Raw genomic sequence first — 20,410 nt, 5'->3', positions numbered from 1 at the left:
ATTTTTATATATCACTTGTTACCTTTTTCTCAGTTGTAAAAATAACACTACAGTGAATATCTTCACCTCAGTTTCTATGTCTTCAGCCTTTCTTAAATCTGTAATATTCAAGGAAAATTGTATGAACATTTTTAAGGTTTCTTAAAACATGTTATCTTGATGTCCAAAATATTATGCTAATGTTTTCCTTGTTATCATCCATTTACGAAAGTACCAGCCTCTCTGAACTCTCTTAAATGTAGTTACATACAAAACAGTATCCATGTTTTCAATTACTAATAAATATTTTGACTTAGGAATTTTAGCATTTTTGTATTTGTATCAATTTTCTACTTATAACCTTTGATATTCATTTATATACTGGTTTTTGGTGATGTAAATGATTTCTATGAACTTTTCCTATCTTAATTTTATCACTTATCTTATTTGTGATAAATACCATGCTAAATTGCTGGGGGCTTCTTAGTTTTAAATAGTGTTATGATCAAATTTTAATGGCTTTTCCATTGTGATTTCTCCCACTGCTACTAATCTCAAGGAGATTTTCTTCTGATTATTTAATGAATAAATACATATTTTACTTTTTATTCAGCACAGTTTTTTTTTTTTTCAGATTTTGAAATGACTATCACAGTTGAGGGGTATGAGTGGGAATGTCATTTATTTTGGGGGAAACTTGCTGGCAAAAGGGAACTCTAGTTAGGGATAAGATTCTATATTCAGAGATCTCTGGTGAAAAAAAATGTTGCATTGTGGTCACTGGTATGATGCAAAAATAAGTGCTTGTGTAAAGACAGTTAAGTAAGTACACAGCATTAACATGCCAAGGTCGCTTGCCCTTCTCTTCCTTTATAGGCAAACAGCACCTTTCTGCCTTTCTAGAAAGCAAAGTTAGCTCTAATCTTACATTCCTAAGCAATCTTCACTATGGCCTCCATTCTATGCATCTCTCCATCATATCCTTGGAGACACTGTTATAATAATAATATTCACTTTAAAATATTTTTTTCATATTTTTCAAATAATTCACAATGCATATGCATTCCATGTATAACTGTACTTAATTTATACATATGTGTGTGCATATAATTTCTAGATTAAAACATCATCTTTGTAATTTCTGGGTTAAAAAAATTAGGTAGCTAGAAGCATCTGATTTACATTCCACAAAAATAAGTATGACCAGAATTCTCTTTAGAAGCAAGGATAGTGAGACTACTTCTCACATACTTTGGACATGTTATCAGGAGGGATCAGTCCCTGGAGAAGGACGTCATGCTTGGTAAGGTAAAGGGTCAGTGAAAAAGAGGGACACCCTCAAGGAGATGGATTTGACACAGTGGCTGCAACAATGAGCTTAAGCATAACAATGATTGTGATGATGGTGCAGAGCCAGGTAATGTTTCTTTCCGTTGGACATAGGGGTGCTATGAGTAGGAACCAACTGGATGGCACCTAACAACAACAACAAGCTAAATTTGAAAAAAAAAAGAAAAATGAATGTGAAATTTCTCTCCCACCCACTGACATCAAGTCGATTCTGACTCATAGAGACCCTATAGAAATCTCTTTAACAGACATTAAGGCATATTTGAAGCCACAAAAGTTATAAGAATTGGGTTTAGTATGTACAGAAACAAGAGAGATAGGCCCCAAATGCAGTCACTTGGTGTTTAATAAAGGTGACATCACACAGCGGAAAAACAAAAGATTGCTTAATAAATAGTGAGAAGAAATTAATGTAAAATATGAGGGAGAAAGTTATGTACAACATCAAAACATACCACAAAATATATCCAGAGCAATTCAAGATGTACCTATAAGATACAGTCATGAAAAATTAATAACACAATATAGGTCTTGTTTATCTAATTTCAGGATAGGAGAAATACAAAACAAAACCAAAAATCAATATAATTTTTCCAGATAAGAATGTAAATATTGGCCATGTCAAGAATCACCAAAAATAGCTTCAAAGATAATAATCAAACTGATGTGTATCTTTTATTTGTTAAATGTATATTTAAATTCTTCAGTTACATTCAAATTAAAAGAAAGTCCCTCTCTAATGATTTCCAGTTGAGAAAACAAAGTAGCAAATAATTTTAAATGGTATTTTTGGAACATTGACAAAAATGCATAGAAATTATTACTCTCAAACATTACTAGTCAGATGTATAACCTGTTAGAAGGTTTCTACGGAAAAATTTATTCACAGAAATGTTTATCAAGAGTTTTAAAATGATCAAAACATTTAACTAGCAATTCCACTTCTATCAATATAACCTAAAGTAAGAACCAAAGATATGTAAGACAAGATATGAGTCAATCATAAAAATAATAGAGTGCATTGATATGATGGAATAATGGTTTTCAAGATAAACCAACTGGCATAAAATGCACCCCAATGCTAAGAGAAGCTCTCTACTGGTAGGAAATTACAAGTAAATATTGCTTTTATTGCTTACATCTTTCAGTATTTTTCTTATTTTTTCTACATTCAGCATGTATTAATCTTATTATTGAAATGCAGAATGGTTTAATTATGAAATAATATGCCATACCAAAAATGATGTTCACCAAAAATTGTTAATCTGTATAAAAATACGAGCATTATGCTATCAAGAAAAAAATCAGCGTTCAAAGGTGTATATGGTATATGCTTTCAGTTTTATTTTATAAATTACAATAACATGTATATATAGAAATTTATTTATAAGAAATATAACACAAAACAACTAGGAATTAGTCATTGATTTAGGACATATTACTGAATAAATTTTACTTCTTCATATCTGTCTCTATCCCCTAGTTATTTGTATTGAACATGTATGCTTTTCTAATTTGGAAAATATGTCCATAAAATGCAATCTGAATAGATTCACCATATTTCAAAATTGTTTTTTTCGTTGAACGGTGTCTTAGTCACCTAGTGCTGCTATAACAGAAATACCACAGGTGCATGGCTTTAACAGGGAGAAATTGATTTTCTCACAGTCTAGTAGGCTACAAGTCCAAATTCAGGACGTCAGCTCCAGGGGAAGGCTTTCTCTCTCTGTCAGCTCTGGAGGAAAGTCCTTGTCCTCAATCTTCCCCTGGTCAAGGAGCTTCTCAGGTGCAGGGACCCTGGGTCCAAAGGATGTGCTCTGCTCCTGGTACTGCTTTCTTGGTGGCATGAGGTCCCCAACTCTCTTCTTGTTTCCCTTTTATCTCTTGAGAGATAAAAGGTGGTACAGGCCACACCCCGGGGAAACTCCCTTTACCTTTACCTTGGATCAGGGTTGTGGCCTGGGTCAAGATGGTGTTATAATCCCATGCTAATCCTCTCAACATAAAATTACAATCACAAAATGGAGGGCAACCACAGAACACTGGGAATTGTGGCCTAACCAAGCTGATACACAGTTTTGGAGGGACACAATTCAATCCAAGACAAACAGTAAGACAATTCTACTTACTATGCACACAAATTATCCTGTTAACTTGAATTGTCAGACAAAATACACATCAGTTATTACTGGAAGAAATATCACTAGCATCATAGTCACCAGGATTTCATCTATAGCAAAAACCTCATTGGTTCATAATCTCCAATATGCCAAACAGCATTTGCAGTGTGTTGGGGAGTTTGATAAACACAGCAGTGTGTATTAGGAAAAGAAGAGAATTTTGAATTAAGGGACTTGTTTTTGTGCTACTTAGAGGCAAGGATGGCGAGACTACGTCTTACACACTTTGAACATGTTGTCAGGAGGGATCAGTCCCTGGAGAAGGACATCATGCTTGGTAGAGTACAGGGCCAGCGGAAAAGAGGAAGACCCTCAAAGAGTAGGATTGACACAGTGGCTGCAACAATGAGCTCAAGTATAATGACAATTGTAAGGATGGTGCAGGACCGGGCAGTGTTTCGTTCTGTTGTGCATAGGGTCACTATGAGTCGGAACCAACTCGATGGCACCTAACAACAACAACAACAACAATGTGGCTGAGTGACTTTGGGCAAGTCATTTAATCTTTCTGTGCCAAAGGCTCCAAACATAATAAATGAAGATAATAAATCTCTCATTCATTTCTGAGGACCAAAATAAGTAGGGATATATAAATGAACACTTAACTATAATTGTCACCTATAACTATTTTTATGAATCTTAGTTATTATTCTACCCTATCTCTAAAGAGTTTCTAAGGTGGCTTTTATTCAAAGACTTACACAATGAAAAAATTAAATCATAATAGAAGTAAATAGAATGAAGACAGAGAGACTAAAAATAGATCAACTATTTAAGTTAAGAGAGTTACTGGGACTGGATGTAAATTTGGCACCTAAAACCCATGGTAGTTCTCAAGAATAAAAAATAAAAGGAAACCTACAGTTATTTAGGCAAAATGTAGAAAATTTTATACACCGATTCTTAATATATATTCGAAGGGCTTATATATTTGAATGTCAGATCCTTCTGCTTGCTAGAAATGGAAACACATCTCTTAAGAAAAAGGAAGCTTGTTAAATGAGAAGGGATGCAACACAGACTAAAAGACGCTGGTCTTCAAAAAGGAAGTGCAACACACAAGGAACTCAAACAGGACCTTCTGTAACTCATTTCTAGGCTCTCTGCCTCATTGCTGTCTCTCCGTAGATCAGCTTCTGCTGCCCTACTACCACAGCCAAAAACCAAAGAGACAAACAAATAAATGACTCTGAAATTAAATACTGTGTTCTAGTTCCACCTCCACCCACCACCCCCCCATCGCCGAAATCGCCCTCTCTATTTTTCAGTTACTGTTTCTGAAAAAAGAATTTTGATAGGTGTAATTTTGTTCAACCAACTCAGACTTAAAAATGGAGACCAATGCTATAAAAACCGCAAGTCACCTGGGAGATTTTCTGGATAATAACTTGAAAACTTTACAGTAAATAAGTAGATGATTTTATGTGAGCATTTCTTATAATCCTGGTAGTTAAAATTATAGAGCACAATATTCAAATATAAAATATTTTGGACAATTTAATAAGGATTAAACATATATGATTCAATACATAGCCGTAAACCAAAAACCAAACCCATTGCGGTTGAGTCAATTCTGACACATAGCGACCCAACAGGACAGAGTAGAAATGCTCCACAAAGTTTCCAAGGAGCACCTTGGAAACATAGCCATGGATGACGAATAATGGATGGATTAATATGAATAAATTGATTCTCTTCTTCTATAGCCCACCTTACTTTGCTTTTCTCCACGGAAGTTTTGAGAACTACTGGATCAGCCTAGAAAAACATGAGTCAAAGACCACTTTGTGAACTTGAGTAAACATTAGTTCTTCACCTTTAGAAAGATACATACACACCAAATCAATTTTATACTGTTTCAGGGCATTCTTGGGTCTGCAAAAGAAAATTGATAGATCCAATTGACTCTGTAAATCAGCCCTAAGTCATAACTACCACACTGGTAAATTACCTGGAAAGATATTGTACTAAATTGATGATTGAATTGCATCCATATTTTTGGAAACTTATAAGCAGGTATTGACAGTCCATTTTAAAAATGGATAAGTATAACCAGTATTACAGTTTCTGAAGTTTCATTATGATGTTATTTCTCAAGATGTCCATGACATGGGTTCAGGGAAAGTCTACACAAATTTTAAACTTATAGATGATGCAAACATTTAAAATTCTCCAAGTAAATCCAATGAGTAGTCAGCTTCAGAGTCAATGTTCTCTAGCACACATTGTAGTAGAAATTATTTCATCTTTTTTTTTTTTTTCTTTATGTGTAAAACTAGTCATCCTGTTTTAGACTTCACTACAGGGTAATGGATCACATAATTCAGAGACAGTAGATTTCCAGTAATTCCACAAGGGTAAGTTAGTTACAAAATGTCCCCCCAAGTATGAAAATGTATTCTCATGTAGAAGTATTGAATACCACCAATTCTTTTTCAGAGAATCTCTGCCATAGAAAACACTTTTAGTTTAAATAATAAAGTTTTTAGGAAGCCAATGTGTCTTAAAGGTGTTGATTTTGAGGAGAAATTAGCCAAAGTGATTACTGAGAGTTTATGATGACAAATAATGACCATACAGTAGTAGACATATCATTTGATGGGATTTATTATGTTTTCACAAGTACTTAGTGATTAGAAAAGAACAGACTCCTAAACTGCAATTTTATGGAAGAGATTTCCCCTGATCACTTGCTGCATGGCGTGAATCACATCCTTGTTCTTTAGGCTGTAGATCAAAGGGTTCAGCATTGGGCTCAAAAAAGCATAAAAGACTGCAATTATTTTGGACTCCTCTATAGACTTCTCAGATGGAGGCCTTAAGTACATACAGGAGAGGGTTCCATAAAATATGGAGACTGTTGCCAGGTGGGAACCACAAGTAGAGAAGGCTTTGTGCCTGCCTTCAGCAGAATGTATCCTCAAGATGGCTGCAAAAATGAAGAGGTAGGACAGGAGAATGAGGAAGAGAGAGCTGGAGTGAGTAAAGCCAGCAACTATAAACATTGCCATCTTTTTGACATAGGTGTCAGAGCAAGCCAACATTATAAGAGGAGGATCCGCACAATAAAAATGATTGATTTCAAGGGAGCCACAGAAAGATAAGTGAAAAGTCAAAACTGTCTGAGAGAGTCCATTAAGGAAGCCATAAACATAAGGGACTGTGACTAGACAGATGCAAACGTTCTTAGACATCCTGGTAGTGTAATGGAGAGGATTGCAAATGGCAACATAGCGATCCAATGCCATTGAAACAAGGATGTAAAGCTCAGTGATCACCAGGGTAATGAAGAGAAGACACTGTGTGAAACACCCAGCATAGGAGATGGTCTTTTGGTCTGAGAGGAAGTTGTATAGCATATTGGGAGTAATATTGGAGGAATAGCAAAGGTCTACAAAAGAGAGGTGGCCAAGGAAGAAATACATGGGAGTTTGGAGACGGGAATTGGTCCCGATCAGCAAGATCATGCACAGATTCCCTCCCAGTGTGACTAGGTAGATCACCAGAAACACCCCAAACAGGATCTTCTCCAACACTGGGTTTTCTGTGAGTCCCAGGAGAATGAATTCAGTCACAGAACTGCAGTTTGAGGAGGACATTTTCTCATCCTTCACAACCTAAACACATCCTGGAATATAAAGGTTTCCATCTGATTCTGATTCTGCATTTTTCCATTTATTTTATCATTCATTTATTCTTTCATCCATGGGGCAATTATATTCTGCTTATTTTTTTCAAGAATTGAAAACCAATCCTTGAATGTCTACATAAACAACTTACAGAAACTACTCGACACCAACTAACAATAAATCATCTGAGTTATCTGTTCCTTTGTCTCTCTTTCTCTCTCTACCACAAACTCTCTTTCTCTGCCTCTCTCTCTCCCACACACACATAAATATTTGCATGTGTATGTATGCTCACACATTTATATCTGTGGCCTTGGGGAAACTCTGATTTGGTACTTTTTCCAACTTCACTATTTAAAAAAAAAATTGTGGAAGGGAATGAAAATCAAATACAAAAGCAGCAGATCATATCAATCATCCAAAGTAATGCATCAACAAATGACAGAAGTCGAGTCTCTCCAGTCCCTCCAGTTCTGATACACTACTGTTTCAGAAACAAGACAGAAGATAAATGTCCAGTATAACATTTTCACTTAAAACCTATGGTCCTCTGGTAAAATTTCATTCAGAGAACATTGAATTAGTAAAATTTATCTCTCTGCATATTGGGTTGGGTGGGTTACATATAGCTAAGAAGGCATAGAATTAAGAATTCTCCTCTGTTTTATAAATTCAGCCACCCATTTATCTTTTACACAGCAAAGCTTGATTTCTTCTTTTCTGGAATTTTAGTGAACAAATTTTCCACCCTTTCAACACTTGTGTTGTAGTAGAAGAAACAGATATCAAACAAATACACAGTGACTTATAATGTATATCACGTAGAAACAAGAACAGTGGTGAAGAAATGAAGGTGGGTAAAAATGTAATCAGGCATGCTTTCGGATAGTCATTCTGAGAAGAAGAACTTCTGAGAAGTTAACAGTAAAAAAATATCTAAGAATCTGGGGTAAAGTGTGGATTTCTTGGTCCGTATTTTTTGTGCCACTTACCCATTCATGAAAATATTTGGGGAAGCACAAGTAATGTTTAAATGTGGTCTTCAGTTCCAGATCTAGTCAATTTCTCTTCATTCTTTGTGGAATAAGTCTGTAATAATCACTCTTCAGGAACTGCACCCAAGGCCTTGTTTATTTGGTTCTCACATACACATCAGAACAGTTTGAATATAATAATTGATTTTAATATGAAATACAATGTTATTATTATATGAATAGAAAAGTCAAGTGAAATGAAGAAAATAAGATTTTTCCACATGGATGGAATACTAATCTCCATGCAAAAGAACAAGATGCATTTTTTTATTGTAAAAGTGTAGAAATGACCTACCTGTAAATGCTGATTTATCATATTCCGTCAGAAGAAGGTGGGAAGATTTATACTGCATTTCTGAGGCTTATTCCCTGAGGCATTTCAAGTATACTTCTAAACAAGCAATTAAAATACTTTTTGTTCCTCAAGGGCATAACCTTAATTTGATGATTTGTGGATCTAGGTACTCATTGGAGGCCAAAATCCTTATCTAAACATGAGTGTACCATGCTTGGTAAATGAGTTCATGAGATCTTGAGCGCAAATAATATAATTAACCACCACTTTCAATAAGACAGAGCTTGGTAGTTAGCCAACAGGTGGGCAGTTCCAATCCACTAGACACTCCTTGGAAATCCTACGAGGCAGTTCTACTCTGTCCTGTGGGGACGCTATGAATCAGAATCTACTCCAAGGCAATGGGTTTGTTTGTTTTGGTTTTGGTTTCATTAAGACATTATAAGGAAATGATAAGTAGATAAGTTTTATATTTCTAGAGTAGTAAAGAGGAGGCAATCCCCACCCCAAGAGTTCATTTTTTCTCTGGAAACCCTAACTGAGGTTATCTAACAAGAGTGAATGGTAGGGCAATGAAGTCAGTGAGAGTTGAGGAGAAGAAAACTTTGAAATAGTGTTTGGAGAGCAGGAGAGTGGCATATTTGTTGGAAGGAAGTAGAGGTACTGGTCAGTGCTGAGGGTAGTTTTCAGGATGGACATTATGGATTTATACTTGAAACAATCAGCTCTAATGAGTTAATTTCATCAACATGATAATAATCAGAGCCAAGTTTGACAACTAGAATCATTTATTAGATGTATTACTTCCAAAATTGAGAATTTTGAAGGAGGGTTGAGAGGAAAGAATATTTGAATATTGTTTGGCCCTGTATTTGTCGGAGAATAAAGAAAGCTAGATATGCTTTCACTGGCCTGTATATTCCAGTATACTGATCTTTCTAGGTTAATACAAATAAGTGAATCAAAATGTAGTCTGATTAAGACGGCAGAAAACACAAAACTCACTGCTCTTAAGTCGATTTTGACTCCTAGTGACCTTATAGGGCAGGGTAGAACTGTCTCATACTGTCCCCAAGGCTATAAATCTTTAGGGAAGCAGACTGCCACATCTTTCTCCCCCAGAGCAGCTGGTGAGTTCCAACATCACGGCCTTTTGGTTAGCAGCCTAGCACTTTAACCACTGCTCCACAAGGGCTCCTTCAAGACAGGAGAGGTTTTCCTAATTTGATGAGAGACCTCCAAATGATGGGATACACTGAGTAATAATCAATCAAAAGGATACCAATATCAAAATGCAGATTGTCACCAACTCATGACATTTGAGCATTAGCATACCGTTATTCTCAAATTGAGGTGGAAAGATCTTTATTTCAATCTTTCTGTTTTATTCTGATTTCTTGCAAGAATAAAAACAATAAAAATTTAAAATATAAAATATTACTGCCTAAATATTTCTAAGGAATGAAAGTTCCTTGTAGGATTGTAGAGCTGGTATCCTTCATTGCCTGACTTCTTAATGTGGAAATCCCTAGTTTTGCATAAAAATAAATATTTAAAGATTTGACTCTAAGCAGGATGGTTACCTTCAGTTTGAAGAAAATTTGTCCTGCAATATTTATTTATTAATGTATTTCTCGATATGCATTAATATACAACAATCCTAATAAATCATCAGACTTACAAACTGACTTTTCCAAGAAGAACAAAGACTGGCTCAGTAGCAATTGAATGGAGGGCAAAAAAAATAATTCCTTAGGTCTTTCAAATCTGGAGCGACAGGGTATCCATACTTTTCAGTATGAGAACACATTATCCAAAATCTACATGTAAGAAAGTGATTTTCATTTATGTTGCCACATATAAAATTAGAGGGCACGGGCTTTACCTGGTGTATAATACTAACTCAGAGAAGAGTTTTACGCATTTATCTTATTTTGGATTAACGCGGTGACTACATAACAGCTATTGTGAGGATGGTTCAGGACCAAACAGTGTTTCATTTTGTTGTACACAGGGCTGCTATGAGTCAGAACTGACTTGACACCTAACAACAACAACAACTCATTTTTGTTAGGAAGTCAGAAAGTTATAGCAAAATTGTATTTCAAGATGTTGAATTTCTTCCTTAATGTCAATTTGCATTGTTGTCATAATCAACTGATGTATACCAGCTACAGGGACATCTTATGACTTTAGTTGTACAAGCATCACAATAGTCAGAGTATTGGATATATGCGACTGGCCCTGTAGATTTTTCACATGTGTTTTGTGATTATTCAATTGGCCTTTTTTTTTTTTTTAATTTAAAGTTGTAACAATTCTAACATTGTACTAGAAGTCCTATCCTGTATAGCAAAGTTATAGAGATCGGTAAGGAAAAAATAAAAGTGTTATTCACGGATGGCACAGTAGTTTACATAGAATATCATTTTTGAAAATATACACACACAAAAAAATTAAGATTATATTTGGGAAGGTCACGGAATTTCAAGTTCAATACAGAAAAAATTTTTTCTATAACTACATAAAAGCATAATACTCAGTACTGTTAATATATACAAAAAAAAAAAAAAAAAAACCTGTTGCCATCGAGTTGATTCCAACTTATAGTGACCCTATAGGACAGAGAGGGTTCCTGTGTCATTTAAGATTTTCCCCATAGAATCCTTCACTACTGCAACTCAAGGCTTGAATTTTTTCTTCAGTTCTTTCAGCTTGAGCAACGCCAAGCATGTTATTCCCTTTTGGTTTTCTACCTCCAGCTCTTTGTGCATGTCAGTATAATACATTACTTTGTCTTCTCGAGCCGCCCTTTGAAATCTTCTGTTCTGTTCTTTTACTTCATCTTGTCACCCGTTTGCTATAGCTGCTTGACGTTCCTGAGCAAGTTTCAGAGTCTCCTCTGACATCCATCTTGGTCTTTTCTTCCTTTCCTATCTTTCAATGACCTCTTCCTTTCTTCATGTATGATGTACTTGATGTCATTCCACAACTCATCGGGTCTTCAGTCACTAGTGTTCAATGCATCAAATCTATTCTTCAGATGGTCTCTAAATTCAATACACTCAAGGTCATATTTTGGCTCTAATGGACTTGGTTTTTTAATGGACTTGGTTTTCTTTTCCTTAGTTTCAGCTTGAACTTGCATATGAGCAATTGATGGTCTGTTCCACAGTCGGCCCCTGACCTTGTTCTGACTGATGATATGGAGCTTTTCCATTGTCTCTTTCCATAGGTGTAGTCAATTTGATTCCTGTGTGTTCCATCTGATGAGGTCCATGAGTACAAGCGCCATTTAAGTTGGTGAAAGAAGGTATTTGCAATAAAGAAGTCGTTGGTATCACAAAATTCTATCATTTGATCTCTGGTATTGTTTCTGTCACCAAGGTCATATTTTCCAACTACCAACTCTCCTTCATTTCTAACTTTTGCATTCCAATCACCAGTAATTATCAATGCATCCTGGTTGCATGTTCAATCAATTTAAGTCTGCAGCAGCTAATAAAAACCTTCAATTTCTTCATCTTTGGCCTTAGCAATTAACGCATAAGTTTGAACAATACTCGTATTAACTGATCTTCCTTGTAGGCCTTTTAAATGATACAGGAAACATGAAAAGAAAGTAGAAGGAATACACAGCATCGTTATACCAAAAAGAGTCAATATTGAACCATTTCAAGAGGTAGCATATGATCAGGAACTAATGGTACTGAAGGAAGAACTCCAAGCTGCTCTGAAGGCATTGGCAAAAAGAAGGCTTAAGGAACTGACATAATATCAACTGAGATTTTCAACAAATGGGTGCAGCGCTGGAGGTGCTCACTTGTCTATGCCAAGAAATGTGGAAGAGAGCTTTCTGTCCAATTGAGTGGAAGAGATCCATATTTATGCCTATTCCCAAGAAAGGTGATTTAACCAAATGTGGAAATTATAGAACAATATCATTAATATCACACGCAAGCAAAATTTTCCTGAAGATCATTCAAAAATGGCTGCAGCAATATATCCACAGGGAACTTGCAGAAATCCAGGCCAGTTTCAGAAGAGGAGGTGCAACCAGCGATATCATTGCTGATGTCAGATGGATCCTGGCTGAAAGCAGAGAATACCAGAAGGATGTTTACCTGTGTTTTATTGACTGCACAAAGGCATTAGACTGTGTGGATCTTAACAAATTATGAATAACATTGCAAAGAATGGGAATTTCAATACACTTTGGGCTCATGAGGAACCTGTACATAGATTAAGAGGTAGTTGTTCTCACAGAACAAGGGGATACTGATTGGTTTAAAGTCAGGAAATGTGTACGTCAGGGTTGTATCTTTTCACCATACCTATTCAATCTGTATGCTGAGCAAATAATCCCAGAAACTCGACTACACGAAGAAGAACAGGGCATCAGGATTGGAGAAAGATGCATTAACAACCTGCGTTATGCAGATGATATAGCCTTGTGAAAAGGACTTGAAGCACTTACTAATGAAGATCAAAGACCACAGCCTTCAGTATGGATTGCACCTCAACATAAAGAAAACAAAAATCCTCACAACTGGACCAATGACCAACATCATGATAATCGGAGAAAAGATTAAATTGTGAAGGGTTTCATTTTACTTGGAATCTGCAATTAATGCCCATGAAAGCAGCAGTCAAGAAACAAGAGACTCATTGCATTGGATAAATCTGCTACAAAGGACCTCTTTAAAGTGTTGAAAAGCAAAGATGTCACTTGAAGACTAAGGTGTGCCTGACCAAAGCCGTGGTATTTTCAATCGCATCACATGCATGTGAAAGCTGGACAGTGAATAAGGAAGACTGAAGAAGAATTGATGCCTTTGAATTGCAGTGTTGGTGAAGAATATCGAATATACCATGGACTGTCAAAAGAACGAACAAATCTATCTTGAAGGAAGTACAACCAGAATGCTCCTTAGAACCTAGGATGGTGAGACTGTGTCTTTCATACTTTGGACATGTTGTCAGGAGAGATCAGTCCCTGGAGAAGGACATCCTGCTTGGCAAAGTACAGGATCAGTGGAAAAGAGGAACACCCTCAACAACATGGATTGACACAGTGGCTGCAAAAATCAGCTCAAGCATAACAAAGATTGTAAGGATGGCGCAGGAGCAGGCAGTGTTTCGTTCTGTTATGCATAGTGCCGTTATGAGTCAGTGGCACCTAACAACAACAACATAGGACAGAGTAGAACTGCCCCATAGGCTTTCCAAGGCGGAGATGGTGGATTCAAACTGTGGACCTTTATGTAAGCAGGGGAAAACTTAATCACTGAGCCACCAGGGATCTGTTAAGATGTCAATTCTTCCTAAATTGGTCTATAGTTCCAGTGCCATTGCATTAAAATTTTCAGTAGTATTTTTTCATTGTCTTACAAATTGGCAATCTTTTTCTAAAATAGATAGATTGACATACATACAGACAGAAAGACAAAGACCAGGACTTTATTCTGAGTCACCTCTGGGAAATTATGTTGGTATTAATACAACACGGTTTAACTAAAGAGGACATGCCAGTTTATGCTCTATCCTATCTCTAAAGAGCTTCTGAGGTAGGTTTTGTGCAAAACTTGCAGCATGAAAAATTAAATAATATATAGAAGCAAACAAACAGAATTTAAAAAAAAAGAGATTACAAATAGGTCAACTGAGTTCAAGAGTTGCCAAGATTGGATGTAAATGTGGCTCCTGAAAGCCATGATGATTCTCAGGACCAGAAAAGAAAAGGAAGCATTCAGTTACACGTTTAGGTAAATAAAAACAGTGTTTTTTGCACAGATTCCAAGTGTTTTTTTTTTTTTTTTAATAGGATTTAAATTAGGCAGCAAAACAATCTGGTTGGTAGAAGTGGAAACACATCTCTTTGCTTAAGAAAAAGGGAACCTTGATGTACGATAAGGGAACTCCCACAGAATAACTGATGCTGGTCCTCAAAAGAGAAGTGACACTGGGAGCTCTATGAGCATCAGGACCCTCTGTCACGCATTTCTAGTCTTTTCGGCTTTGTTGTTGTCTCGCTGCAGATCACCTTCTTTTGCTGTCCCACTACCATAGCCAAAACACAAAACAATATACACATCGACAAATGGCTTTGAAATTTAAGTATTCTATTCTATTCACCCAGAAATTACCCTATTTTTTCAATTCCCTCACGTGTCTGTCAGTTTGTCATACTGTGGGGGCTTGCGTGTTGCTGCGATGCTGGAAGCTATGCCACTGATATTCTGATACCAGCATGGTCACCCATGGAAGACAGGTTTCAGCTGAGCTTCCAGACTAAGACAGACTGGGAAGAAGGACCCGGCAGTCTACTTCTGAAAAACATTAGCCAGTGAAAACTTTATGAATAGCAGAAAAACATTGTCTGATTAGTGCCTGAAGATGAGCCCCCTGGTCGGAAGGCATTCAAAAGATGACTGGGGAAGAGCTGCCTTCTCAAAGTAGAGTCCGCTTTTATGATGGAGTAGAGCTTTCTGGACCTTCATTTCCTGATGTGGCATGACTCAAAATGAGAGGAAACAGGTGCAAACATCCATTAATAATAAGAATTTGGGAAGTATGAAGTATGAATCTAGGAAAATTGGAAATTGTCAAAAATGAAATGGAATGGATAAACATTGATATCCTGGCGTTAGTGAGCTGAAATGCACTGGTATTGGCCATTTTGAATAGGACAATCATATAGTCTATTCTGCTGGGAATGACAACTCGAAGAGGAATGGTGTTGCATTCATTGTCAAAAAGAATGTTTCAAGATCTATCCTGAAGTACAATGCTGTCAGTAATAGGATAATATCCGTACGCCTACAAGGAAGACCAGTTAATACGACTATTATTCAAATTTATGCACCAACCACTAGGGCCAAAGACGAAGAAATAGAAAATTTTTATGAGCTGCTGCAGTCTGAAATTGATCCAACATGCAATCATGATGCATTGATAATTACTGGCGATTGGAATGTGACAGTTGGAAACAAAGAATAAGGATCGGTAGTTGGAAAATATGGCCTTGGTGATAGAAACAATGCCGGAGATCAAATGACAGAGTTTTGCGAGACCAATGTTTTCTTAATTGCAAATACCTTCTTTCACCAACATAAACGGTGACTATACACATGGACCTCACCAGATGGAACACACAGAAATCAAATTGACTACATCTGTGGAAAGAGATGATGGAAAATCTCAATATCATCAGTCAGAACAAGGCCAGGGGCCGACTGTGGAACAGACCATCAATTGCTCATATGCAAGTTCAAGCTGAAACTAAAGAAAATCAGAGCAAGCCCAGGAAAGCCAAAACATGACCTTGAATACATCCCACCTGAATTTAGAGACTGTCTGAAGGATAGATTTGACACATTGAACACTAGTGACTGAAGTCCAGATGAGTTGTGGAATGACATCGAGAACATCACACATGAAGAAAGCAAGAGGTCATTGAAAAGACAGGAAAGAAAGGAAAGACCAAGATGGATGTCAGAGGAGACTCTGAAACTTGCTCGAGAATGTCGAGCAGCTAAAGCAAAAGGAAGAACTGATGAAGTAAAAGAACTGAACAGAAGATTTCAAAGGGCATCTCAAGAGGACAAAGTAAAGTATTATAATGACATGTGCAAAGAGCTGGAGATGGAAAACCAAAGAAGAAAAACACACTCGGGGTTTCTCAAACTGAAAGAGCTGAAGAAAAAATTCAAGCCTCGAGTTGCAATAGTGAAGGATTCTATGGGGAAAATATTAAATGGCACAGGAACATCAAAAGAAGGTGGAAGGAATGCACAGAGTCATTGTACCAAAAAGAATTAGTCGATATTCAAACATTTCAAGAGGTGGCATATGATCAGGAACCGATGGTACTGAAGGAAGAAGTCCAAACTGCTCTGAAGGCACTGGCAAAAAACAAGGCTCCAGGAATTGATAGAATATCAATTGAGATGTTTCAACAAACAGATGAAGTGCTGGAGGTGCTCACTCGTCTATGCCAAGAAGTATGGAAGACAGCTTCCTGGCCAACTGACTGGAAAAGATCCATATTTATGCCTATTCCCAAGAAAGGTGATTTAACCAAATGTGGGAATTATAGAACAATATCATTAATATCACATGCAAGCAAAATTTTGCTGAAGATCATTCAGAAATGGCTGCAGCAGTATATGGACAGGGAACTCCCAGAAATTCAGGCTCGTTTCAGAAGAGGACGTGCAACCAGGGATATTATTGCTGGTGTCAGATGGATCCTGGCTGAAAGCAGAGAATACCAGAAGGATGTTTACCTGTGTTTTATTGACTATGCAAAGGCATTTGACTGTGTGGATCATAACAAATTATGGATGACATTACGAAGAATGGGAATTCCAGAACACTTAAATGTGCTCATGAGGAACCTTTACATAGACCAAGAGACAGTTGTTCAGACAGAATGAGGGCATACTGATTGGTTTAAAGTCAGGAAAGGTGTGCATCAGGGTTCTATTCTTTCACCATACCCATTCAATCTGTATGCTGAGCAGATAATACGAGAAGATGGACTATATGAAGAAGAACGGAGCATCAGGATTGGAGGAAGAGTCATTAACAACCTGCACTAGGCAGATGACACAACCTTGCTTTCTGAAAGTGAAGAGGACTTGAAGCACTTACTAATGAAGATCAAAGACCACAGCCTTCGGTATGGATTGCACCTCAATGTAAAGGAAGCAAAAATCCTCACAACTGGATCAGTGAGTAACAAACAGAGAAAAGATTGAAGTTGTCAAGGATTTCATTTTACTTGGATCATCAATCAACAGCCATGGAAGCAGCAGTCAAGAAATCAAAAGACACATTGCATTGGGTAAATCTGCTGCAAAGGACCTCTTCAAAGTGTTGAAGAACAAAGATGTAACCCAGAAGACTAAGGTGCGCCTGACCCAAGCCATGGCATTTCAATCACATCATAGGCATGTGAAAGCTGGGCAATGAATAAGGAAGACCAAAGAAGAATGGATGCCTTTGAATTGTGGTGTTGGCAAAGAATATTGAATATACCATGGACTGCCAAAAGAACAAACAAATATGTCTTAGAAGAAATACAGCCAGTATGCTCCTTAGAGGCAAGGATGGCGAGACTGCGTCTTACATACTTTGGACGTGTTGTCAGAAGGGATCAGTCCCTGGAGAAGGACATCATGCTTGGCAGAGAACAGGGTCAACAGAAAAGAGAAACACCCTCAACGAGGTGGATTCACACAGTGACTGCAACAACGAGCTCAAGGATAGCAACGATGGTAAGGATGGCTCAGGACCGGGTAGCGTTTCATTCTGTTGTGCATAGGGTTGCTATGAGTCGGAACTGACTCAACAGCACCTAACAACAACAACAATTTTTCAATTGCTATTTAGGAAAGAGGATTTTCATAGGCACAGCCTTGGTCAATCAACTGAGATTAAAAATGGAGCCTAATTCTGGAAAAACTGCAGGTCACCTGAGAGATTTTCTGTAAAATAATTGAAATGTGTCACAGTAAAAATACAGTGCTTGGTTACTATGAACACTTTTTATACTTGTGACAGTTAAAATCAGACTACAAAATATTAAAATACAATATATTTAAGATAATAAGGGTTACAAATATAAATGGTTCAGGATGCACTTACTTATTTGACTAATAATGTACAGAATAATATGTGTGTGATACATATTTCTTTATATAGACTTCCTTATTATCACTTTCCTCAGGAGAAGTTTTCAGAACTACTGGACCAGCCTTATCTAGAAAACTATGCTTTATGTACCAATGTAAACATAGAGTCTTCACACCCAGAGAGATACATACACACCAATGAGATTTTATAACTTCTCCGTGCGTTCTTGATTCTGCAGAAGCCGGTTAGTAGGCCCTATTGACTCTCTGTACATTAGCCTGAAGTTAGACCTACTGCCTTGAAAAAAATGCCGAGAATGCCCTTATACTACAAAAATTACTGACGATGAATTGGGTCTAGGTTCCTGGAAGCGTACAAAATGTTAACAGGTGAAATTGAGGATGATAATCACTATTATGGTGCTTCTTATGTTTATCCATAACATAGTTTCTCAAGAAGTCTACGACATGGGTTTGGCGAAAACCTACAGAAAGTTTAAACCTCTGAATGACACATATATTTAAAAAATTTCAAAAGTGATCACAGTGATTAGTTAGGATCCAGAGTCAAGATTCTATAGTACACATTGCAATAGAAATTACTTCATAGTCTTTTATTAAAGAAGTGCAAAACTAGTTGCCCTATCCTGAACCTCACCTTGGCTCTGTGGACCATATTATTCAGAGAAGATAATTTTCTACTGTTCTCTTCAAGGTCAGTTAGTAAAGAAATTCGTCCCCAGGTAAGTAACCACTTTGATATTTACATGGAATTATTGGATCCCAACCAATTCATTTCCAGAAGATACCTGTGAAAAAAAAAGTTCTTGATTTAAAAATTAAAGATTTTATTAAGCCACTCTGTCCTGAAGGTGTTAATTTTGAGAAGAAATTAGCTAAAATGATCACTGAGGGTTCAGGACAATAAACAAATTATGATCGTAGAGTAGTAGGTATATCTTTTGATAGGAGTCATTGTGTTATCCGAGGAACTTAATGATTGTAAATGAACAGACTCTTAAACTGCAATTTTATGAAAGAGATTTCCCCTGATCGCTTGCTGCATGGCGTGAATCACGTCCTTGTTCCTTAGGCTGTAGATCAAAGGGTTCAGCACTGGGCTCGAAAAAGTATTAAAAAACTGCAATTATTTTGGACTCCTCTACGGACTTCCCGGAAACCCTGGTGGCATAGTGGTTAAGTGCTACAGTTGCTAACCAAGAGGTCAGCAGTTCGAATCCACCAGGTGCTCCTTGGAAATTCTATGGGGCAATACTACTCTGTCCTATAGGGTCGCTATGAGTCAGAATCGATTCGACGGCAGTGGGTTTGGTTTTTGGATGGACTCCTCAGACCAGATGGGGGCCTTAAGTAATGCAGAAGAGGGTTCCATAAAATATTGTGATTGTTGCCAGGTGGGAATCACAAGCAGAGAAGGCTTTGTGCCTGCCTTCAGCAGAATGCATCCTCAAAATAGCTGCAAAAATGAAAAGGTAGGACAGGAGAATGATGAAGAGAGAGCTGGAGTGAGTAAAGCCAGCAACCATAAACATTGCCATCTTTTTGACGTAGGTGTCAGAGCAAGCCAGCAGTATAAAAGGAGGATCCACACAATAAAAACGATTGATTTCAAGGGAGCCACAGAAAGATAAGTGAAAAGTCAAAACTGTCTGATAGTCCATTAAGGAAGCCATCAGTATAAGGGACTGTGACAAGAGAGACACAAATGTTCTTGGAACATCCTGGTACTGTAATAGAGAGGACTACAAATGGCAACATAGCAATCCAATGCCATTGAAGCACGGATGTAAAGCTCAGTGATCACCAGGGTAATGAAGAGAAGACACTGTATGAAGCATCCAGCATAGGAGATGGTCTGAGAGGAAGTAGTACAGCATATTGAGGGTAATAGCAAATGTCTACAAAAGAGAGATGGGCAAGGAAGAAATACATGGGAGTTTGGAGACTGGAATTGTTCCTGATCTGCAAGATCCAGCACAGATTCCCCACCAATCTGACTAGGTAGATCACCAGAAACACCCCAATAGGATCTCCTCCAACACTGGGTTAACTGTGAGTCCCAAGAGAATGAATTCAGTCACTGATTCTTGGGTTTCCTTCTTTCTCTTTTGATCCAGATGATTAAAGACCAATAGTTGTATCTTAGATGGCTACTTATAAGCTTCTAAGACCCAGACACTATTCACCATACTGGAAGGTAGAATATAAACTTTAGGAACTATGTATTATGCCTAATAATTAGATTCTTCCATGAGACCATGGTCCTAAACCCCTAAAGCAAGAG

The 20,410-nt window shown here is 37.2% G+C and overlaps 1 protein-coding gene across 1 annotated transcript; it reads right to left on the bottom strand.

The window, feature by feature from the left end:
- Positions 1-6,160: 6,160 nt before the first annotated feature.
- LOC100658467 (olfactory receptor 5M10) lies at positions 6,161-7,590 on the bottom strand. Its single transcript, XM_003423533.2, has one exon. It carries the CDS (start codon positions 7,106-7,108, stop codon positions 6,161-6,163), a length of 948 nt encoding a protein of 315 aa, XP_003423581.1. The 5' UTR covers positions 7,109-7,590.
- Positions 7,591-20,410: the final 12,820 nt, after the last annotated feature.

This window comes from Loxodonta africana, chromosome 7 (assembly GCF_030014295.1).
Source record: "Loxodonta africana isolate mLoxAfr1 chromosome 7, mLoxAfr1.hap2, whole genome shotgun sequence".
NCBI lineage: Eukaryota > Metazoa > Chordata > Mammalia > Proboscidea > Elephantidae > Loxodonta > Loxodonta africana.
The sequence above is the reverse complement of the archived record's forward strand: the minus strand, read 5'-3'. Positions and strand labels throughout refer to the sequence as shown.

Bases quoted from the DNA above. Each gene is read 5' to 3' on its own strand.
- LOC100658467 (XM_003423533.2), bottom strand. From the start codon at position 7,108: ATGTCCTCCTCAAACTGCAGTTCTGTGACTGAATTCATTCTCCTGGGA.